Source organism: Bombus vancouverensis, chromosome 4 (assembly GCF_051014615.1).
Source record: "Bombus vancouverensis nearcticus chromosome 4, iyBomVanc1_principal, whole genome shotgun sequence".
In the NCBI taxonomy this organism is placed as follows: Eukaryota; Metazoa; Arthropoda; class Insecta; order Hymenoptera; family Apidae; genus Bombus; species Bombus vancouverensis.
The window spans coordinates 19505300-19529973 of NC_134914.1; the positions used below are offsets into that span (position 1 = coordinate 19505300).

A 24674-nucleotide genomic window follows, 5' to 3' on the forward strand; every position below is an offset into this window, starting at 1 on the left:
CGACCCATGTCTTCTACGTTTTGATTTTAGTACGATCTCTCGATCAAAGTTTCGACAGAGTATCTCTTCTTGCGACACGCGCTCTATCTATGGAAATTGCTTACATTTTTTCGAGAAAGCATCTACTCTTAAACTTAATACGTGTTTATTCAAACATTTATATAACCTTTTTGGTTTCCACCTTAAGGCTGTTTTTATTACATTTGCATTACGCCGCGTAATCAAATAAGATTTATACAGTTACCGTGGTAGTGGTCAACTATTTTTTTTACACAATTATCGCGGGGAAGTAACACATTGGGATCGTATATTTGCGAGAAGATTAATGTGTGTCGTGTTGTGAAACATCTGACATCGCTACGTGACTTCCATCACGACTAGAGTTTGCAATACTACCGATGACGAGCTGCCTACGAATTTCGAGTAAGAGAAAGAAAGTTCTGTCGAACAACCCAGTTCGTCGTTCGAACACGTTTCCTCGTGTCAACCGATTTATCTTAAACGGATACCGTCGCTGTAACGACAGGCACTCGTGCGAATTACAAAGACTGGACTGCAAGAAGTAAACATTTTTCTGACTCGTTTAATACGTGGCCATTATGCGTTCTGATATTTCAAACGTGCAAAACAAATTTCAACAGAAAAGAAGAAGAGTTCCCGAAAGCTTAATTCGTCTGTTTCCCCGGTGTTCTTTCCCTTCACCTAAACGTAAATTCTTACTGAAAAATCGCGTAAGAACGACGACACAGCCATTTCTAGGACACGTTGTTTGTACGTTTGCAGTCGAGTGTAATTAAGAAATCGTTTCAATTATGGTACGAGTTTTCTTCTCGGAACCAGTACGCCGATAGATCATCTGAAAATGCGTCTAAAATTCATCCGATATCTGAGAATCCGATGTAAAGCTCTTGCTGAAACGAAGGACCGTCCGTTTTTCTGAGACTCGATGATCGCCCGGTGGAATGTAATTAACCGAAAAAGTTAAATCGCGCGTTGATAATCTGTTGTCGAGTGCGGGATCGGGTCAACGGTCTGGAAATATAGCAAAGTACATAACGGCCGGCTGATCGACGTCTACATCGTCCCTCGACTCGATCCTGTTTCCTAGCGTCGATTACATCCGGTTCTATTACATTCGTGCGGTAACTTCTTGGCACGCGTGTAATAACGCACACGCGTGATTACGTATCAAGCTCGGTCGATATTCGACTCGTTTTTCGAAATCGCGAAATACGACAATTTTTCAGGTACATCGGGCACCGCGTTCGGACAGGTTACGCAAAGTGCTTCTTATCGAGACAGTTCGTAATTCGAAGCTATTCGCTAAAACGTTAGGCAAATTAGCGCTAGAATAATAACGATTGCGCACCTCCAATCTTATCAGTAAAGCAGCAGGTAAAACGCCACACGTAAAACAAGAAAAATTTATTTCCATGCTGCTCGTACGAGACTGAAATTATCAAGTGTATTATCGTTTACGAGTTTGTCGACGCTTATTTACTTCAAAATATAATTTACTCGCAAAGTTACAAATAGACTCGGAATCTTTTTATCCTTTGTCACAGCTGTCACACAGTGTTATAACACGATAAAACCTAGTCTTACAAAAGTTATTATTTACGAAGTCCATTATTTTCGGCTCATTTAGTTGTCAAGTGGCAGGAACGTTAAAAAAGATTCGTCCAAATTGATAGAAACTATCGTGATCGATTGTGACAATAACATTCAACACCGGTTAACATCTTGACGAACCGTGTACTTAATTTTATCGTATTATCGATAAGATTTGAAACAAACAATTTATATTTCATGTAACGTATATTTGCTGGTCACGTAAGAAAATAGTAGATAACGTTGTTTATCGCTGGTTTCCCATTAATCCGTATATGTTTAATACAAAGTGACCAAAATTCACGCACGCTTACGAGCGTCAGTGTATATGTAAAACATATTTCTTTTGCACTCGTCGTTTTAAAATAACTGCTCCAATATAAAGCGTCTAAAATAGCGATCGAAAGAGATGGTTCGGTGAACATCCCCTGTAACATGAAAATCGACACTGTATCGTTGTCGGCGTCCTAAAATTCACAACCTTGACCATTATTACATGTACCTTACCTGGAATTTTAAATCAATCCTTGTTCCAATAGGTATCTCTGTACATGCTTTTCCAACTTCCCTTCACCTAACTTTCACCGCCCTATGGCCAATCGTATTCAAGATTATTTCGTGATTGGTCTAGCCTCGCTCGCGTAAGACTCAGTACTTGAATTATTTTTCGAAACGTGCGCCAGTCTCGCTGGATTCGATCGACCCACTGTTTTCCATTCGACGAGTTTGAATTTTCCAATAAACTTGTTGCTATTGTTGGCTACTAAATATTTCTTAAATATTTGTTTTTCGTTAAAGTGTGACACGTGTATTTTATGTGTGTTGTGAGTTGATTTTGCGCAGTTTAGGAAAAGAAACGAGAACAGCTGGACTTGGGACTGTTTGTTAAAAAAATTGATCAGACTGGCGTATTTTAAATGTTTTGTGGTTCGTTACATTTTGATTACGCAGTTATTGGAAGGAAAAAAACGAGTGTAATTTGTTGATTGAAAAATTTCGCTATGTTTAATAACCCTGATCGTGTCGTTTATCGTACTTATCTGGTTTTTGAAAAAAAAATTGCACTGCATTTTTTATCGATTCTCTCGATTATAACATAAGTATTGGGTCAGGTATTTTCGAATATCGACGAATTGTATGGAAACCTCGAGCAAGGGTCTATAGCACATTTTAGCCAGAGTTTGATTAACAGTAAAGCATGAATCTGCAATCTCTGCCGATCATTTTTAGTAGACGCAGGGTTTCGTCAGAGAAAGATGTAACGTTGAGCACAAGAAAGACGTTAACCGTTTGAAAGTTATGGAACAGCGTAACTTAAAAATCGCTTTTATTCGAGGTTTCCATTTAATTCGCGCGTGAAATTGGCAGTGTGTCGGCAGGTGCGATAGAACTTGTATCGAACTAATTCGTTTCCGGTTATAGTTGATATCGCCTCGATAACGTGGACGTTGCACCGTGTTACGCAGGCTCTGTAAAAACACGCGTTACTTTCTAATGGTACGCGAGTATTACGCGTAAGCGATCAATTATCAATTACTGCGTTACGCACGCGCAATTCCACTTTTCGTTTCCTTCATTTTTAATCTAGCGTATTTCAAGTTTACTCGTGTTCGCAAGGAACAGGCGAGAGCGGGGTTTACAATAGTAGCGAATCGTAATCGACGAAAAGGAAATAGGAGAAATCGTGATATTTTCTTTGGGCTTCTCTCGATGATAACATCGAGTAATTTATTAACGCACTTGGAATTAATTAATTCTTCTTCGACTCGCTAAAAGAATGGTGTAATAGCAAAGTTCGAGTCATAAATGCTATCCGCCATTTATTTCCATCTGATAAATATTCATCCAAAGCAATTATACATATTACTTCGCTTCTCACATTACTGCGTTAAAGTTAATTTGCGAATGACCAAAAACGGCGAACGAGATTTTGAAAGAGCTTCCCGACGAAACGAAAAATTAGGCAATTCTTAAACAATCTAAATTCTTCAAGGTGAATATTCGATGCTATCTTTGGTAGCTCAGCGGACATTTGTACCCGACGGGGTACACCACCATCGTCCCAATTACGCCATCGTCTGATGCCGCTTAAGAAAGTGGGAGTCTAAGAAAGTGTTCGTCGTGTCTAGCTTTAAGCGGCTTCGCTCCTGTCATAACTGCTTTCTTTTATTATAGTTATATCCCCTGTAAAATATCCCCGTACCTTGTACCGACGTGAATCGAAAATACGAATGAACTCACGCCCCGTTGCAAACGTAACACGACCGATCACGGCACGACTTTCACTGTCCTCACCTTTCTTCGCACGATGTACCTAAGAATTTGTAAAATTCGCCAGTTTTGCCCTGTATTCGTTTTTCCATCTCTATGATCAAATGTCAAGGCTAAAGGATTTTAAATGGTCGAGGCGTTTTTTAAACTATCGACGATGTTTCTTTCCGATATATTCCACCGCTGCGTTAGAGCCAATCGACAAGATACCTCGCTCTCGTTCCTTTGTCCAATTACGAGTTTTAATCCCATTACGTTCCTTCGGCCATTTTTGACCGTCTTATCATTCTTGACAGTCTTATCAGTATATATGTTTCCCAGATTGGATTTTATGCTAAATGTCTTCTTAGAATATTACAAATTCCTTTCGCTCGCTGAAATGGGAACAAGATTAAAATATGACAATTCGAAGATGTCAGCAGCTTTAAAGTAACTAGATATTAGGTCGCAGCTACCAACTCTCCGTAATTACAATAAGTTTAATAGTTTAAAACGAAATGCAAAAGCGACGTATCTCTTGATCGTGAACGTGTCGATATTGATTTATTTGCCATTGATAAAATAATAGTTATAAGATAAGATAAAATAATAATATTTATCGAATTCCGAAATGATTGTTTAACAAGTTTTATCGTTTCGTTAGATGACTATGAGCAAATAACGGTCGTCTAAAATCAAGTACTAGGAATAAACGAAACTATGTACGAGCGTGTTTGACGCCATGGCTGTGTATGTAAAATAACACGTACATATAAAGACAATTGTCATAGTCTATACTGAAACACATAGGTATATATCACATTTTAAAAAAACTAATTCGTCTATTACGATGTACTTCGGTACGCCCTAACGGTGTCTATCGTTGCTTTCCATCTTCAACTTCCTTCGGAACGGTCTACTTGCAGTGAAACCTCGGTGAATCGAGATATACGCGATACAAAATCGTAAAACAGACGCAAACCGTCCGCGAATAAAGCAAGAAGAAACGATTTCACGATCATTGAGATAGGGAAATCTAACGTAGTTTGAATCGTATTGTTGCGCTACGAGTCTGGTATTATTACCAGATCCAAACGAGATTCGTTTAGATCGAGGATATATCAGTGTTTGCACACGCAAATTTAAGATGGCTCGGTGAAAGTAAGAAACTCCGGAACGCAAACGCAAAGTCGCATCGACTGAATTTTCCATAGCATGGAATCCTTTCCTTATTCGCAATGGATGCGTATACTACTTGAATGTTCGACGCATCGTGCCGATCCAGGTAGAAAATTGAATGTTATTAGGTACGCTTTTAGTAGAAATTTGTAAAGCTGATATTAAGTATGAACAAAAGAAAAATTGAGTATTTGAGTATGGTTGACACGTTGCCATTGAGTTTCGCAGGGATAAACGCGGTGCAACATTCGCGGGGAGACGTCAGGATTCGATAGAGGCTCGAATGAAGATCGCGATTAATTTCTGTCATAGTTGGTTTCATCGTATCACAGTCTCCTCGTAGGAAAGAAACTGGCGCGCACGCGAAGCCTCTCTCATCGATCAGTTGTTCTCAACCTTTTCGAAGTTACGGAACACTTTCGAGATTATAAGGAAAATTGGCAGAGCACCGATAATCGCTAATCGTAATGTCGTGAAACAGACAACGAAAATGTACGTAAACGTAGTTTCTCTTAAAATTTATAGTTGGCAGATTATATAACGGTAAAAAAAGAAAACACAAATGACAAAGAAAACGTTATATCGGTAAAAGCTGTAGCTAAAATAATTCTTTCGCAAAAATGGAACGTTTAATTTTGCGGAATAGTAATACTCCAGGAAACAGTGGTTAAAAACCACTAACTCGATCGATCTTTTTTCGGTAAATCATTTTTAACCAGCTGCTATATGTATCAAAATGTTGCCCTAAATGTTTCGTCTCGGTATTCCAACAATTGAGATTTTTGTATACTCGTGCTCGGTTGGTCCTCGTTGCGTGCAATTGTGGCAACCACGAAAACTTGCGATCCGATTTACTCGATTTGTCTCTTCGGTTTATGAGCCCTTTTTCCGGAAACGATTATCCTAGTTGAGCTAACGATACATAGGCACAGTAGTAGGGTGAAAGAAAGAAGGTGGACTATGAACGTTATTTCGAATGGGAATTTTAAACGGGTATCATACAGAGTGTTCGGAGTACGATCGTCAAATTGAATTACACAGACCGTTTATCTCTGGATGGGCTCGAGTACATAGAGTCGAGGCGTAGCCCGAACGAGTGCGTGCGTTTTAAAGCAAATGGTAAGGCAACAAGAGGTTAATTGCAAGGTGCTCGTTCAGCGCAACGACGAGCGAGATTCGCATAAAAATAACGAAGATTCTGCCTAATTCAACGCGCGCCAGGAAACTAGGAAGCGGAAACGCGATGCAGAAAGCAACGGGAGAATTCGTATTCTACAACGAAACTTTTGGCACGGAACCTGGTTACGTAAAGCGATTCGCTCGTGAAACGAAAGTTCGCCCACGATCCACGTTCTTCCGAGTTCGCATTACACGCTCTCGTCTCGCGATCCAGGTATCCTCCGTGAGAGCAATTAGATAAAGACAAAAATCACTGGATAGATCGATGAGGTGATGTGAAAATATTCGATCGATGCGCGTAGATAGGCGGCATACAAATAAAATTGATCAACTAAAATTTCTAAAGTCGCGATTGACGCGATTCGTGTGATTTTCTTGCTTTTCATTTCAAATTCGAACAGAGATCATTGTCCTTGCTCGCTGATGCGAGACATAGCGCGAGTTAGGTTAGAAAGATGATAGCGGTTAAGAAACGACTTAAAATACAGAGCTTTATTTACATTCCGTAGATGATATGATATAAATAAAGCGATATAAATGGGGAGTATATATATATATATGTCAGAGATGGAAGGAAAACCGGAGCAGCCTTCCCTTTGCAATTTTGGGAAAGTCCTCTAATGCTTTAGCCTAGATTTTATCATAGCTGTAATTAAGCAATTGTTGTCGTTCGATCTGATTGTAATTGTTCGAGATTTGTGATAGCGAAATTCGGCTCGAGATTGATAACTGGTCGCCGAACGTAGCCACGGTCACGGGATGAACGTTTTGCCTGACGGAGGTGTGTAGTGGTTGTATGGTTCTCCCTAGAAATGTGGTTGTGGCGGCATACGGCCTCAAGAACGGGCCTGGCCACATGGGATTGTACCTCGGAGGTGCCGATATAATGGGACACACGTTATATTAATAATCAAACTCCAGACAGAAACTGCCTAGCAACGGCGTTTGGAACTTTCTCGATGCTTTCAACGAGTATGTATCAAACTTTAGGCAGAAACTGTCTAGCAACGGCGATTGGAACCTTCTCGATGCTTCCAACGAGCATATAACAAACAAATGCAATCGTACAGCGAGGAAAATTTCCATCATATTATTATTCGTGCGATCGCCTTGGAGAGTGACGCATCGAGCAGTTTTACCGAGCGTCTCGTCAATCGTATTTTTGTGCCTAAAATTATTCTACGCATAGTAAAGAGTTATCCCGTTGACCGTGGATTCGTTTGAACCCAAGAACATTGTTAATAGCGTTCATTAAACTCATTATTCGTTAAACTTATTATTCGTAAAACATATTATTCGTTAATCTTATTGTTCGTTAAACTTATTATTCGTTAATCTTATCATTCGTTAAACTTATTATTTGTTAATCTTATTATTCGTTAAACTCAACATTTATTATACTTTGTAAAGTCTTGTATATATGCGTAAATATAATCTCTGTTTTGTAAAACGATGGCTAATCCAAACGAAGAATTGTTACGCACCCTAAATTCTAATGTTTACCCGACATATATGTTCCGTTATATTGAGTCTCTGTTCTTTTATACATATAATTCTTGCATAATATGGTATTTTTATATCGCAGTTCTTTATCTTTAATACCACAATATATAAATAATAATATATGTCGGATTACCACTGGGAGTAAGATTGTGGGCGTCGGATGTATCTTCGCGGGAATTAGCCATTGATACCGTACAACACAGGTGTAGTTTATTGCAATAACGGGGTTGTTACAATATTAACAGTTAATCACGGCGATTAGGCACTCGCGAAGCTAGTGACAATGGCTTCAGGTTCGTTAACGAATCCACGGTCAACGGGATGACGAATGCGATCTGATCCACGTATGACTCCACGTACAAGTAACTTATCTGCAAGAACTCCAAGCCAAAGAAAGAGGGAGAGCGAAAAAAAATCCAAGTGGAACTGTCCTTATATATTTTTGTCAATCTTTGTTTTTAAGGAGAGCCATATAATCATTTCATACCTCTGTCAGGTACGCGTCCCTCCGGTGACCGTGGCTACGTCTAGTGATCCACTATGTCACCTCGAGCTCGAACCCATCGTCACAAAGCCAGATTGGAACATTAAAACTATTTCTTATTTTTATTGCTTAAGTGTAGCTATAGTAAAAGTCTGGACTAGGGTATTGGGCTTTTTCCCAACATTCCAGACGGAAAGTCCCGCTGTCCTTTCATCTCCGACATATAAAAAACTATGTTTGTTTTATTTACATATGTAAAGTATCCTGTATCTATTAATGTTGTAATCTAGCTTTTTCTAATCTACCGCCCTTTATATACACAATTCCTATATTTTTATAGGTAACTAATTACCCTTAATATTGTATTATTATACGAGGTTTGCTGCTCTCGTCGAACGTCTGTATTTCTGTGAGAAATGGCACATTTAAATTATTCTTTCCGAATAGAGAATATATTTACAAATTGTTTATATTAATAGGAAATAAATAAAGATTTACCGATAAATATTACTGATAAACGCGGAAAGGTATAAAGCTATTTTGTTAGGTAGCAAGGTACGTTTGTTTGGTTTATCCGAGAGTAATTATATCTCTTGGAGATGAGGTACAGGTGTAACGGTTTGGTATCATTGGTGGCTTTCGTTATGAGTTTTCCCGCAAGTCGTCCTTGAAAGTTAAGTCGTTGTGAAAAATACATGCGTTTAGTGCTTTCTTACGCGTTTGGAGGCGAGTATCGCTGATTTTCCAGCAAACCGAGCTGGGAGAAACATCTTTTTCTGCGAAGAAGCGTTACTCCGTTAATCGCGTTTTCACGTTCTAAGCATTTTAAACAACGGAAATCGTTTCAAACGGTCGTTGATCCTTCCTGTGTTGACTACCTTCCCACGTATCGTTCTCTCTTGTACATCCAGTCCTCCTTGATAATATCGCTTGCCTTTTCACCGATCATAATAGTAGGAGCGTTCGGATTTCCACTGACGATCGTGGGCATGATCGACGCGTCTGCCACTCTCAACCCTTTCACCCCGTACACTCTTAATCTCGGATCCACGACAGCCGTAGAGTCGCTCTTTGGACCCATTTTGCAGGTTCCGGTGGGATGATAAATCGTAAAAGTGAAATGTCGAATCGCGCATTCCCAATAATCGTAAGTGTCGAATAGATACCTGTGGCATCCAGGCATACGGATAGTGTGTGGCCTGGAACCGAATCTCTGAAAGGCCGTCGTGTTGGATAACTGTAACGCGATCCTTATGCCATCGATAAGAACGTCCATGTCCTCTTTGTGGGTGAAATAATTCGGATTAATATCTGGATATACTAATGGGTTCTTGCTCTTTAAGCGCAGCCAACCGGAACTTCTGGGTCTCAATAGAAGCGGCAGAATGGACCAGGTTTCAGCGTGAGTCAGCGGTTTGTACATGGTATTGTACACTCTATCTCGCAGACCTAAGATCTTCTTAATCTGATCTCCACCGTCGGAATTGACAGAACTTGGGCCGAAATGGAACTGAACATCGGGATAGTCGTCCGATTTGTTCGCGTATCTGGTGTTGACGAAGGCCAATCCTTCTATTCCGGGATTGGTCATCGGACCCCTTTCGTTTAAAACGTACTCCAGCATCACGGGAATGGTTTGATAACGGTCCTTCTTAAGGCTGATTGGTTCGTTGACTACGAACGTCAGTCCACCAAGACCCACATGGTCCTGAAGATTGTCGCCGACTCTCAAATCCGATATCACGGGTATATCGAACTCCGCCAAGTGTTCTCTAGGCCCGATTCCGGATAACATCAGCAGTTGGGCCGAGTTGATCGTGCCAGCCGATAAAACGATCTCCCGTCTGACTCTTATTACTTGCTGACGACCACCCCTAAGGATCTCGATACCGGTGGCTCTCTTGTCGTCGTTGAACACCACCCTCAACGCTTGCGAGTTCATCGCTATATGGAGATTCTGCCTGTGCTTCACCGGTCTCAAGAACGCTTTCGCGGTGGAGCAACGACTGCCTCGACGTATCGTTGACTGGGTTAACATGAAACCGGTCTGACGCGCGCCGTTTATGTCTCGATTCTCATAGCCAAGCTCCTGACCAGCTTGCAAAAACGCGATCGATAACGGTGTTCTCCACGGAGACTCTTGCACGGTCAGGTAACCACCCATGGCATGATAGGGCGTCCTTGCGAGGTAGGGATTGCGGTTGTCCTCGGATTTCAGGAAGTACGGCAGAACCTCGTCGTAACTCCAGCCGACGTTGCCCAGTCTGGCCCAATTGTCGTAGTCACGGCTGAAATAATTAAGATCGTTATGGCGAAAGATGACGGGAAACGCGGGGCGCGACGACAAACGAAATTAAAATATCTCTCTGTTACTCCTGTCTACGCGTAAACTTGTTATATTTAAGCTCATGTATAAATTTATAAGATACAAACTTCCGTCACAATTTTCTTTTAGATTCCGATAATGTACTTTTTATATTTTTCTTTCATATTGATTCTTTTTCCTTTTTATGCCTCGCGTAATCGATCGTTAAACGAGATAACTAGAAAATCCACCACTATTGAACTACGTTGTCCACTTTTGAAAAAGAAATCAAAGATTCGATTAATCGATCCTGAATTACCGATTACCCCGGACATAAATCATGGCGTTCAACACGCTGCTGCCACCAAGCACCTTTCCACGTGGCCAGTTGCATCTATCGCCGATCATGGCGAGGCAATAAGCCGAAACGGTCGGTGGCGAAGTTTGGTATTTCCAATCCATTTCCGAGAACTGACTATACGCAGCCAATACAGGGACGTCCGAAATTTCATTTTCGTCACCGCCCGCTTCCACGAGCAACACAGTCCAATTCGATACCTCTGACAATCTCGATGCTATCACCGCACCCGCGCTTCCTCCACCGATCACTATGAAATCGTACATTCGTAGAAGCTGAAACGAAAAACATAAGTTAATCGTGTGCAAGCAACGTTCGTACGATACTTGATCGATTTGAAAAGCGATATCTTGGAACTTTTGGAATTTGTTCGAAACGGTGAATCGAAAGCGACTCGACTCAGGTTTAAAGATCTATGTGTCTGTTTTGCCGACTGTCGGTAACGACGACTATGGATTTCTGCTTAACGAACAGTTCGATGAAAATAATGGTACTGAAGGGAACAGTTTTATAACTGATATATAACAACGAACTCTCTTTGCGTCACTCGCGTGCATTTATGATCCTACAAAAGCGTTTTGTATGGTTTACGTATATTAACATTCGAAAAATACCTGGTGGGTATCGGTCGGATGAGATTCTGGATCCGCTTGGTTGTAGCGAAATACGGAGAAGCCGATCGCTAGGAGAGGAATCAGGCTGAATCCGAGGACCGATGCAGTACCTAGCAAAGTAGTTACCCCTATTGCCATTTCCACTTAATTCCACCTCGTGAGAACCACGTCTATTCGGCGAGACTGATGTGGCGCTCGAAACTTCCACGAACGCCAAATTATCTAAAATTTACAAAATTTAATTGTAGTAGTCTGTTTCGACCACTCGCGGAGAGACGCGATCGCGAGGAAGCACGCCAACGGTGCAAGCACGATGTTGACTGTTTGAAAGATGGAAAATCAGTAAAGTTCGGCGATGATGCTGTGGCGGAGGAAAACTAGGGATGGCTGTGTTTAGCGCACGGGATCATCGGATTTGTTGGTGACGATTTTGGCTAAGAGAGCGAGAGAAATAGGCTTCGTTGTTACTTGGTTATTTGCTATAGTGGTGGGTGAGAAAGGATGCTAATCGCTCTCGAGATAAAGTTGCTAGTGGAAGGCCTTCATACGTGAGAAAAGGCAACTTTCCCGTGTCAACCCGTGGTGAACAATAAACTTTAGGAAACAATTCAGCGAAAGAATATCTGTTCGGTTCGAAGGATCTCGACTAGGAAATTCCTGAGATTTACGAAGGGTACGCAGTAAGGATTCGAAGACATCTAGCTGTCCGCGAGAATTGATTGTAATTTTAATAAACGAATAAAAACACAAAAAAAAAATCTAGCTGTCATTTCGTCCGCGGTGTGTGGCCTGGTTTGCGTAGAGTGTTGCCCGACGCAACATAGTCTATACTAGTTTCTATCATTGTAACGATCACGAAACGGATGAAAAAAATTGCGCGCGCCAAATAATTCTCAGTTAGAAAATCATATGAATATTTATTCGAATAACGAACGGAATATTAAATTATACAGAGGTTGCTAATAAGCAGAAATATAAGATTACTTCCAATTAAAAGCAAATTGTTTAAATAACTCTTCGTTAATAGCCGCGAACGTGTCATTTATCATACCGGTTATCGTAATTGGATTGAATTTCCGAACAAATAAATTTATGCTGTTCCCTTTTTTCCTTGTTTCGTTAAAACATATTTGCCACTGTGGAAAGTATAATATCTTCGTTCCTTCCTTTTTCATATATTACATATTCGAATAACGTTCAATCACGACATTCCAATCGCTGTAAATTTAAACTTTTTAACATTCACTATTACAAGTAGCGACCACTATTGTAAATAACTTTTCAACCGTTTTAAACCATTTTGTCAATGTCGATTGCCCGGATATTTTATACGGTCACATTTGTTCGTCCTCGTTCTACGTGTTGCACTTTTTCATGACACCACCAGCTTTCTCGAGCAAGCTTTCGAGCTTGTGCACGCGGAAAAGTTTAAAACGCTTGGCGATTCGTGTATACGACGAACGTGTGCCGGCAAATGGCAGCGAGAAAACACAGCACCAGCGGCACTGACTCGAACACCGAGTGCCGAGAGTGAAAACCAAACGTGGCGAGAGGCGCCTCCTTTCCCGAGGCCTCCTGAAATCACGTCCTGAGCCCGTACCGTTTGTTCGCTGGTTTGCGTGGCCGGTCTTTTCCGCTGCGCTTCTCCATCTAGATTACGCGATCGCCCTTTTTTCCTTTTGTTCGCTAATCTATCTACGGCTCTTTTCCATTTTCATTTATTCTCCTTCCATCTAATCTCTGAGCGTGTGAACCGTATCTTAAGAAAATTTGTTCTATGATATATAGATGAGAGGAAAGAAATATGAGAAGAGCTTCGGAATGTCGAGGCTCAGCTATCGCGAATTACGAGTACAAAGAAACTTTTAATACATAGCGAAGGGAAAATATTTTGATTTATTTAATTCTTTATTAAAGTCACAAAAATACACTTGGACCTATTCCATCGATTTAAAACAATACCGAAAGTGCGGTATATTAACTAAAGAGTGTACCTACGTATCTGACGAAAGCCATCCCAAGCCGTCAGAAATAATGGAAAGTTTTTCAAAGTGGTACGAAACCGATAAGCTCGTAATTAAGGCTAATTAAGTACAGCAATATACGAATAATACAAATTATAAGTATTTTTAAATGTAGGAAAATTATACGTGTACTTTCCAAATGAGAGAGATAGAGAGCGAGAGAGAGAGAGAGAGCGAGAGAGAAAGAGAGAGAGAGAGAGAGAAAGGGAGCACAGCCAGATCGTTATACGTATCTCGCTAAGATTTCGTTTGTAATCTCGTATTTTCTAGTTATTTTCGTTTGTCCGATCATTTGCAAAATATTTTCGTCCGTTTCGTTGCCCGGTAAAATCTAATTTCTCCAAACAGAACTGCATCATTATGGAATCGTTCCAACGTTCGCCATAAAGGGAACCGAATTAAGAGTCTTTGTACGCGTGTCGGGTCGTGAGTCTTTCTCTTTGCCTCCGTGACGGAAGCCACGGAATCTCGCATCGAACCACGCGGATACTTTCTCTCGTCTTCTACGGTCCGCGTGCCATTCAGGATGGTTGACGCTTTTGTGCATCGAATTCGGTCGCTCGTGCATCGTTTCTAGTTCGCGTCTTCTGACTCGCTCCGTTTTTCCAGTTAACCTTGGCCTTCGATCGAAAATTGCGGTGAAAGAAACCTCGGTCTTCCTCCTCCTACTCCGAATGGCCTCGTTCGCCACTTCCGCATCGCTTCACTCGTTCGACATCATCGTTACTAATTCTAAAATTTTCGAACGTAACACGAGCGTTTAGCGTTGCGAGATACCGTTGCCGAGATTCGTTACCGAGACGAATGACTAAATTATAAAATTATCGAGTAAATTAGAGTAAATGATAAGACTTGGCCTGTTGTTTTATGAAAACGCGAATGAGCTTATTACTCGATCTAAGAATTTTTATATCATTCGTTTCAGAATTGATAACTGTATGAAAATACAAATCCTTAAAACGTTTATCCGGAAAACAACAAATAGAGGTATTCATACGAATGCTGCCATTAAAAAGAGACGTAATATCTCGTCTTTTCACTGCGAAAATATCGACAGTGTCCGTATTGTGTAAGTAACGATGAAATCATCCGAATCTTGGCGTTAGAATTTAATCTCGGAATTAAGATTAATAATCCGTGGAAGACACAATGTCTGTGTTGAAATAATATTATGTGATATTTATTAAACAATTATTACAAGAAATATAAGTGTGTTGTGGAATGTAGATAGTTGGCTAGTTATTCTCGGACTAGTCAGTCCGATTGACTTAGTGACCCATGGCCCTTGAAAAGGTTGTGAACCCCACTCTCTATGCAGTAGCGAGTGTGACCTGTGTAGGTGTCTGTGTGGCGTCACACGTGCCACGGAACCTTCTAGTAACTTCTCGACGTGCCCAATGTTCCATCCATATCCTTACGCTTCTTCCGCCGAATTCTCGAATTCATGCATGCGCTGGTACATCTCACGAACGCACGCTAGTAGGGATATCTCTGGGCAACGAAGGGAAGAATCCGTTCGATCAATCATCTCATCTGTATGCGATTGATATCGTTGTATTTCAACACTTGGTCCAATCTATTTCGCCCTGTCATTCGCGATTCGATTCTCGTCGAAGTAACATAGAGTGTCCTGTTAAAAATTTCAAACTACGATACTAGATGGCGCGTGACAGATTATCGTTACTACCTATGCTTGCGTTTCTCGTGAACGTACATTTTTGCTGTATCGTGGGTTAAACGTGACGCAACCTTTTCGATTTCCTCAGACTTTATTAATTAGAGCGAGGAAATTACGATTTCTCGTCGTTTTTGTCTCGTCGCTGAAACGTAAAATTCTTCGGCTGCGTATGCGTTTTAATTCGTAATTTTATCGTTCGCGATCGCAATCGGCGTTACATTTTACAAACTTTCGGTGGTTGGCATGTTCGCTGAAAACAATGTAGCGCCATTGAAAGCAGCTTGACGCGAATGTCCCCGAAAGTTATTCCAATGTGTACTACTTTCTTTGAATAGCTTTGTTCAAGTTGTTACGCGATTTTCTGCCACAACTGCGTTCTAGATTTATTTATTTAATTGGTTTCTTTTTAGTTCGACACACGCAGCATTTAATACGTGTAATTTAATACGTGAATGTATGCATATGGTAGTACAATCGATGAATTATGTGGCGAAATTACGCTTAAAATTAAAAGGTAAAAAATGATGCTTCGATTTTTCCGCTGATAAATTGATTTTGTCTAAATTCGGTATAATTTCTGCGTTTGGGTTTAGAAGGTTTTATTTCTCTTTATAGCTATATTTGACGAGTCATCGCGTTGCCTGTTCATTTATACAGGATGCTCCAGCGATTATCACCAATCGTAATCGGCAATGAGTTCACTGTGCGGAAGTATAAAATACAATTTTGTCTGTGATAAAATCAAATTTGAAAATTTATGCGAATTAGTATTGGCTAATTAGCGAATAAACGAAAATTTTATTCTCTCGTAAACGAAGCGTCATACGGATGAATCTTATTTTATATTTTTGGCTTATCTTTTCACGTAGAATTCCCCTTTTTCCGATTGTATCACGATTGATCGAACACTTTGTATACGTAGAAATTCCAGTCTTTCGCGATTACCAAATGGCTTATCTAAAATTTCGAAGCGTCTCTGGGAGAGACATTTCGATAAAAGCAACCGTTTCAAATATCTTTCTTTCGGAAAGTTCAACGCAATCTACTCGTAACGCACGTGCCATGCGAGAAAGTTCGGCACATCTCGACGTGTTAACGCAGTTATCTGTCTTGCAAAATGTCCGAGATATTTTACCGTTAAATCATCTGAAAAACGTTTTTATACGTTCCTTTTATTTCTTCGATCAAGTTGCAAATATTTTAAAAGACGTTTTTCTTTCGAAAAACTTTTATACGCCAAGTGAAATTTATTTTTACTTCTTTATCGGTTAAGAAGAGCTCGGAGGAGCGTACACAGCGAATCTTATTCTCTTTCAGGATCTCGCGTTCAGAGATCGCTGCGTACCTACGTGACGTGCATCACGTGCATGTGCGTTTTACTTTTCTTCAGCCTCGTTGAAGTTTCATGGCTGCAATTACGCGTTAAATAATAATCCTTTAGTCAGCAGTTTGACCGACGTTAACACTGACAATTCCATGACTATACGTAGACTATTTACGAACCATTGTATCCACTTGTTTCACTGGGCACGCAACAAGGCACCAATTGCGCAATATTTTCGACGATCTCAGAAACCCATAAAGGAAGAATGATTAGTTGCGTAAAACTGTTTTGAAATTTCGTCGAAATTATCGTTGCATAATCTACAAGAATTCTCGTAAAAATCGTTCTGGACGATTTTGAAAAATTAATGGAGATTTAGGCAATCTCGAATAATTTGCCATCTCTCTTAATCGATCGTTTTTTGCCATTCAGACGTCGAATTGCCTGAAAATTCCATTTCTCGAGCGATTAACTGATACTTTTTTCTTCCTTTAAGGATATTCACGCGTTCGTCAAATATTTTTTAACCATCTTGGCTACAAATTTATGCAAATACAGCGCCGATTTAGAAGAACGAACATTATTTAACACGTAGGTACATACGTTTGACGTTACTTTGGATGTTACAGGTAACGCACGCAAGAAGAGCACGTGTTTTATCGAAAAGAGGAAAAAATCGTTAGAATCTCTTATTATCGTTGTGTGATTTACGTAACGCATTGCAAGAGAAGTGTACTTTCATTCGTCTAGCATACGTTCAAGGACGTTTAAGAGGTATGTAACTGGCAATGTAATTCGGCTATCGCATTTCAGCGATGGAAAAATTGTTTACGATCCAGTTCATATTCCGCAATTGACCGATGAATGCGATGTTCCATCATTCCATCAAACACGGTATTGTAAGATATTTCTTTGCAGGATAATTTGTAAGGTAGTTGAAAGTAAAGCTTCTATTTCGAGGTCTGTCGCCTCTGAATAAACATATTTGTCTCGTGTCTATATTTATTTCATTCATATTTTTTGATACAATAAATTATAGAACGGTTACCTTTCACGGTGACTAATTGCAAGTGTATTTACTTTGTACATTTACCTTTGAAATTGCCAGGCTCGGTAAATTTTGCAAAAAGACTAACGTTCAAAAAACCCTACTTAATGCTACAGTGGCTATCAAAAGTACTATAGAATTGACGTACCGATTAATCAGGTCCAAGTACATTAACTTTCGTATAATTCGGTAGTACATACTCTCGTGTCGTTACAGAAATTTCATGCTATGAGAATGAAACGTAGATTCTGATAAAAAAAAAATGCTTCACTGGAAACTAAGGGTGGCTACCCGTTGCAGCCATTAATTAACTATAATTGATTAACTTAACGTAACTTAAATATTCCCACTATTTCTACTATTACTATTATTCTAGTTTTCGAGCTTTCGGAACATCGACAACGGCTAAAATATGTACATATTGTATACGGTGAATTTGACGATATTAATAAATAACGGTATTAATTATTTACAAAATCAACAAGTTCTAATGGTAACGACATTTATATCATGATATAGGAAAATAAATATTATTTGGTCACAGGTAGCGCATTCGTTTCTTTAATTTACGAATAAGTTAGTTACGAATGTTGTAGCTACGTATAAATTATTCGAATTAGCATTTATCTATTTCTTTCTACATATGTATATCATCTGTAACAAATTAAATAGTTAGTCTCGATTTTACAAACCTACCTAGAAGTCTCCTTCGGATACCTCGCTTGCTTCTTACAGTATCTTTCCAGAAGCAGAACCTTCGGTATTTAAAATTGAAATAAAACGTACTCGCGTTTCGCATTATTCGCATCATAGTTATTCGAGTCGAAAGTAGATCACAATATTATGTAATAGATCGTTGGTACCGACTACCTTATTTATTTAATTCGTTAAATCTACATTCTAGGCATCAACAGATCGTTGATTCTCGCTTACGTTGACCGACGTTCGTTCACGACTTTATAGCTTCTCGATTAAACCCAGAGAAATATCACCACACCCTGTATAAAGGGGCGGGTCATACATCATGTTGCATAAGTAAGTAGTTCATTGGGTGATCGAGCACGTGTAAATGCTGCTTATCGATTATGTTGTAATACGGGAATTTTAAAAATTAAAACGAGTTTGCCAAAGCTGTCACATGCTTTATCTTCGTCTTTCTCTAATCATCGGTAATTTTTCCAGTAGGAAAACAGTTAAACGCGAAATATTTTCCTTCTTATTCCTTGTGTAACAGAGAATAAAATAAAAACGAGAACACGATGATAATTATACGACGATGACATATGGATATAAAAGTAGAAAAAAAATATTTAAAAAATTGTTGATTCTTAAATAGCCTGGACTCGAGCAAAGTCGTTCTTGTTATACGGAATTTACTTCTGGTATCTTTTTATTTTTTCTTTTTTTTCTCTCTTTCTGACAACTTTCGATCTGACCCAAGAGAAGAAAGTGAGAGGATTGAAAAAGACATTGGTAAACCATAAATTTCCGAGGAGCGGACGCTTATCGAAAAGTTCTTTCAGAACGTTTAACTCTATTTTAGAGTAGGATTGATATTTTAGAACATCTGTTTCATATATGTTCCTTTTTCGCTAACGGAAAACGAATTTGTTTCTCACTTTCAGATTTTAAAGGTTCGCATCGGATACGTTTACGTGGTTAGCAGTATAGGTAACCACGAAACGATTCGATCGTACATTACGACGGTCACATTTCCTATTCTTTAGTCGTGTGAAAAAAATATAAAATACGCATTTCCTTTAACGTCATCGAGTCCTCGATCGATAAATTACTTACAAATTACTTATAAGCGAACCTAACGACAATTAAACGATCGCATCTCCTTGCGTTCCTCCGTATCGTTAAATTAAAAGCCTAATCAAACGGCCGTATCGACGGAGAACGGTATTTCCATTATGTGGATCTACATCGATCTCGATACTAGTCCCTTTTCTCTTATTTCTTATTTACGAAATAACGCGGCAAGTACATCTATTCGGCGATCGACGGAACAAGCTGATTTCTCGGCAAGAATTCTTCCAGTCACGTTGCGACGATCGTGGCGTTGTCCCTCTTCCTCCGTGATAGCCATTGCTTCTTAACCAAATCCGCGCCTTTCTCTCCGATCATGATCACCGGTGCGTTTATGTTCCCGTTGGTGATCGTCGGCATAATGGACGCGTCGATTACCCTCAACCCGGTCACACCGTAGACTCTGAGTTCGGGGTCGACGACGGCCATGGGGTCGGTCGGTGGACCCATTTTCGCTGTACAGCTCATATGATAGATCGTCATAGTGTATTGTCGTATGGCACAGTTCCAATATTCGTCGGTGAACATAGGTATGTGGTTACAGTTGGGTAGAGCGCGATTGTGGAATCTGGCACCGAATCTTTTCATGCTGCTCGTCTCTCCGAAAGCTATCGCAGCCTTCACGCCTTCCCTCAGGACATTCACGTCGTAAGGGTGGGTCAAATAATTGTGGTACATCAGGGGATAATCCAGAGGGTTTTTCGACTTTAGTTTCACGAAACCGCGAGATTTAGGCCTGAGAAGCATGGGGAACACCCCGAACAGGTCGCGGTAATTAATGTTTTGGAATACTTGCTTGTAAAAATCGTCCGTGAGTCCGTGAGCATTTTTCACGTGCGTGCCTCCGTCGGAGCTAGTGGAGGAAGAGGTCAGCATGAATTCTATATCGGGCCAATCGTCGCTTTGATTTGCGTATTTCGTCGAGATAAAACCTACGGACTCTAAGCCTACGTTCGTGGTTAATGGTCCGTCTTCCGTGATGGCGTACCGTAGAGCGGAATTAAGGTTCACCAGGCGAGTCATCACGGTACTGATCGGGTAATCGATCAAGAAAGCTAGACCACCAACCGCGATGTGATCCTGCAGGTTCTGTCCAACTCCGGGAGAATCGTACACCACTGTAATTCCTACTTCTTCCAGGTGTTGTCTAGGTCCAATTCCCGAGAGCATTAACAGCTGAGGAGAATTTATGGCACCCGCCGAGAGAATGACCTCCTTCCTGGCGTAGACTACCTCTTTCCGGCCTTCTTTGATGAACTCGACGCCGTAGGCTTTTTTCGTTCGTGGATCGATCAGGACCTTGGTTACGTGACTCCACAGGGATAGATGAAAGTTTTTTCGTAACTGAATGGGTCTGATGAATGCTTTCGCGGCGCTGCATCTCGTTCCTCTTCGCATGGTATATTGGTAGAAAGCAAAGCCGGTCTGTTGCTCTCCGTTTACGTCTACTATGTCGTAGCCCATCTCTTCGCCGGCCTGTAGGAAGGCCACTCCTAGAGGTGTGTTGTAGGGCGAGTCCTGAATCGTCAGGTACCCTCCTTCGAGAAGAAACGACAAATATTTAGTCGAATTAGAGATCGTTTCATTTTAATTGAGAGAAAAGAGAATAGAAGCACGAATACGATCGATGGATATTTTATATACAAGGTGGTTGGTAACTGGTGGTACAAGCGGAAAGGGGGTGATTCTACGCGAAAAAAGAAGTCGAAAATATAGAATAACAATTTTTTTTTAATTTTTTTTTCTTTTTTTTTTAATTTTTCCATCGAGACAACGATCTACAGTGAGATCCGTTATAACGAGACATGATAAAGTGCACCCAGCGAAAATTCAGAGTCGATTTTTTCGAAAACAAAGCCTCAAACGAAAAATTTTTATTCTATATTTTCGACTTCTTTTTTCGCGTAGAATCAGCCCCTTTCCGCTTGTACCACCAATTACCAACCACCCTGTATATCGTTAGTAATGCGATGCAAATGCCATGTTATCATTGAAAATCAATTTGTTATCTCTCTACAAACAGACTCGCTCTTCTGATGTATCGTAATTGTTGCACGTATTTTAAAAATCTCTTGCTCGGCAAGATCAATTATAATTTGAATCACTTGCGTATGGAATTGAAGTCTCGGACGCATTAGAGCAAAATCACAACCAACTTAACCACTTTTTTCTTAGATCTCGTATATCAGTTTGGTGGACATTATCGCTATAACGATTAATCGTTGCCACTCTAATTGTTAGTAAAGAAAGTGATATTTATGCGAATGATCAAAATATAACGTGTAATCTTTCACGCGTATTCTTTTAACGGAGGAATTTTTCTTTCTATAGTATTTTACAATTATACTCGTTTCACCTTACGTAAAGATTGGAATCTGTTCTGTTAATAATATGTGTTACATTAATGCGTTAATAATGTATTCTGATAATAATTTATGAAAAATCACTTAGGTATAAGGCTGTAATACGTAATAAGATTGGCCGTATAATGCCCATCGATTCGTTAAATCGAGATATAAAAGAAAGAAGATCCAAGTTTTTAGCTTGCTTGTTTGTTAATAAATATTTGTATTAAAAATATAGCGTCTTACCAGTGGCATGGTATCTAGTGTTGCGAGCTAAATAGGGATTTCTTTGATCTTGAGATTTTTTGAAATAAGGCAGAACATCCTCGTAACCCCATCCAGGGTTTCCGAAACTTTCCCACTGATCGAAATCTCGTCGATTTCCTCGAATATAGAGCATCGTGTTAAGCACGCTCGAGCCACCCAAAACCTACAATACCATTAAAAAGAGATATTAAATATTTTCAATCGTGAAAATATACTGGTTTCCGACTTTGCATCTTCGCAATTACTGAAAAGTCGGAAATAGAGATTTTTGAGAAAATTAACGTTCTAACGTTAATAAAATATTCAATCAGAGTATTTCTTTGCTACAAAAATGTTTCAACCTTTCCTCTGGTCCAACAGCATCGTCGATCGATCATCGCTTGACAAGCGGAATCTTGCGGCTGAGTCCTATATTTCCAATCCACTTTGCTCTTGTGCAAATAAAGGGATAGTATAGGGACATCCGTTATCTCGGTTTCGTGTCCTCCAGCCTCTAACAACAGCACATTCCACTTAGGATTTTCTGTAAGTCTGTTCACAACCACGCTTCCAGCCGATCCACCTCCTACCACCACAAAATCGTATTCCTTTCTTATATTCTTCGTCACTTTAGGATAATTCTCAGGATCCATCAGATCGTAATTGTAGTATGCTAGAGCCGCTATGATAATAGGAATTATCGCCACCTTTCCGAGTAGAACAGTGGCACCCTTTACCGCCAACGTGGCTGCTGTCACGATACTCATTTTTCTGCCGTTTTTTTATCAACCTTTTTTCCGCCAAATCTTCCCGATTACAGCTACGTTTCGAACGAAACATTCGAGTTTCAATTCTTTTTTTCTTCTTGCTTCTTCTTCGAGTCTCTGTTACGCGTCGAGGGTTCTGAACATTCTCGAAGAAAGAAGAGATCGCGCTGTGGAAAGTCTGTTTCTGTAATAATAAAATTAATAAAATCGAACGATGTCATCGAGCCCTGTTATTATACAAAGCTCCGTTGCAAGTCGTGGAAAGTAAATTCTTCGCGACGAATTAAAAGAATCGTCCGATTCGCGAGTGACAGACCGACGTTTTCTTAATACGTATGCTTGAGAAAACCTACAAAGAGATGAAATAACGTTCTTGCCAATCGGAAATTTTGCGAAGAATTTTACCTGATCTTTGATTTAATTATATGTTAAAATTCGCTGACAAGAGTAAGCTTCTTGAGGAAGATGAGAATTTTGTGATTTATTTCCCATAAAGACTTCTCACAAAGACGAGAAAAGACATATTTTTCTGTATACACAGTGATAAAGGAAGTAAAATTAACTCCTGAAACTTTACACCTGCGCGAGAAACACTTTTTCAACGATTCGACTTACGTGTCCACTATTTTTTAATCGCTCTATGCACTGCTGCTCGTGGCGTTTCGTATCATCACGAGACAATAAACCTGAAACTTGGAAACACGGTTTCTCACTTACATGTTAACGAGGCTTATATTCACCGGCACGAAACTCGTCATCCCGACTGTCAGTCGTCGATATAGTACTCGACGAGAAGCAACTGCAAAGCACGCTGCGAAACGATTCCAAGTTATCTCGCGTTTGCATAACTTTCTTTTTTTTTAACGATGCAGTCCAGTGACATCGCTATTCACGGGCAACCTGTCGCTCGTTGCCGATCGTACATTTTCAGTCAGGGTCGCGATACACTTTCTTTTCCTTTTGCGGATCTCGTCATTCGCTCGTAACGATTGGTATTTTTGGTACAAGAGAAGTGTATTATACGTCGGTGGAAATAGTAAGAAAGTTCGTTTTGATTCGTCGAATGGAACGCTGCAAACAGAATTAAGCGCGGTTAAAAAAAATCGCTCTCGTATTTTTCGTGTTCGTTTAACGACTAACTAATCATGACTCAAAAATTAAAAAAAGTATCATGTTACTTTCACGAAACGTAGACAATAATCGTATAAACGTAAGAGTGTTCACCAAATAAATCATCGTTTCTGACACTACCGTTTGCAGCACTTGTTCCATTCAACTTTACTCGTCCAATGGTTCTGTAGATTTTATTTTATTTCCACGACACTAAATCATCGCTAAATCATCGTTTCTTTGATACTCACTCTCCAATTTCGGACTATCGATTCCTACTGTCGTTCTACGAAAATCGTTCGAACGATCGATCGCGTGACTAGGTATATTCCGCGAGGTTGAGAAAAAGGCACGATCCTCGTGGACCATGCGTGGAGGCATGCATGGAAGCCGATCGAGCAACTCGCGAACGCAGAGAAAGCGAAAGACTGAATGCTCGAACATCACGTTCTACGTATAAAACGTACCCGTAGTACCACCACTTTGGTCCTACCATCCGACCACTACTGACCCTTGGGGTGAAATGTTTCGTATGTGTGGCCAATCGGTGACCGATGCCACGATCGTTACACCAGCGTTACATGCACCGGCATTCTACAAACATTTTACTGAAATAAGCGTCGATGTCGTGGAATAACTGGCCGATTTAGACGCCGAGACACAAATATCCAGTTACCTTCACCTACAACGATGGTTATGTGACTAGAATCACAGAAGTCGTTGTATCCATTAGGAGTCTTACCATTTATGATATACTGGTACCGGTTTAATTGACCGTATCTGTCTACGTCGATTCATCAAACTAACTTCCAACGAAGCGATCCTTTAACGCCTATA

General features: G+C 40.1%; 3 protein-coding genes across 9 annotated transcripts in view; 1 reads left to right on the forward strand and 2 right to left on the reverse strand.

The window, feature by feature from the left end:
• Flo2 (flotillin-2) overlaps window positions 1-24674 on the forward strand; it is a 95289-nt gene that overhangs the window by 14896 nt on the left and 55719 nt on the right. The window lies entirely within an intron of this gene.
• Window positions 6691-12997, reverse strand: LOC117161458 (glucose dehydrogenase [FAD, quinone]). Its single transcript, XM_033343014.2, has 4 exons — window positions 12535-12997; window positions 11484-11705; window positions 10831-11144; window positions 6691-10494 (listed from the first exon to the last, which is right to left on the reverse strand). The coding sequence occupies exons 2-4, from the start codon at window positions 11619-11621 to the stop codon at window positions 9081-9083; spliced, it is 1866 nt and encodes a 621-aa protein (XP_033198905.1). The 5' UTR covers window positions 11622-11705; window positions 12535-12997; the 3' UTR covers window positions 6691-9080.
• On the reverse strand, window positions 18103-24402 carry LOC117161455 (glucose dehydrogenase [FAD, quinone]). 6 transcript variants are annotated; one of them, XM_076617787.1, is made up of 5 exons: window positions 24089-24271; window positions 23343-23419; window positions 22323-22911; window positions 21961-22144; window positions 18103-20907 (listed from the first exon to the last, which is right to left on the reverse strand). In XM_076617787.1, the coding sequence occupies exons 3-5, from the start codon at window positions 22725-22727 to the stop codon at window positions 19601-19603; spliced, it is 1896 nt and encodes a 631-aa protein (XP_076473902.1). In that variant the 5' UTR covers window positions 22728-22911; window positions 23343-23419; window positions 24089-24271; the 3' UTR covers window positions 18103-19600. The 6 variants fall into 6 exon arrangements, with proteins under 6 accessions (XP_076473902.1, XP_076473899.1, XP_076473900.1 ...); XM_076617784.1 differs by lacking the exon at window positions 23343-23419 and adding an exon at window positions 23445-23798; XM_076617785.1 differs by lacking the exons at window positions 23343-23419; window positions 24089-24271 and adding exons at window positions 23445-23798; window positions 23952-24082.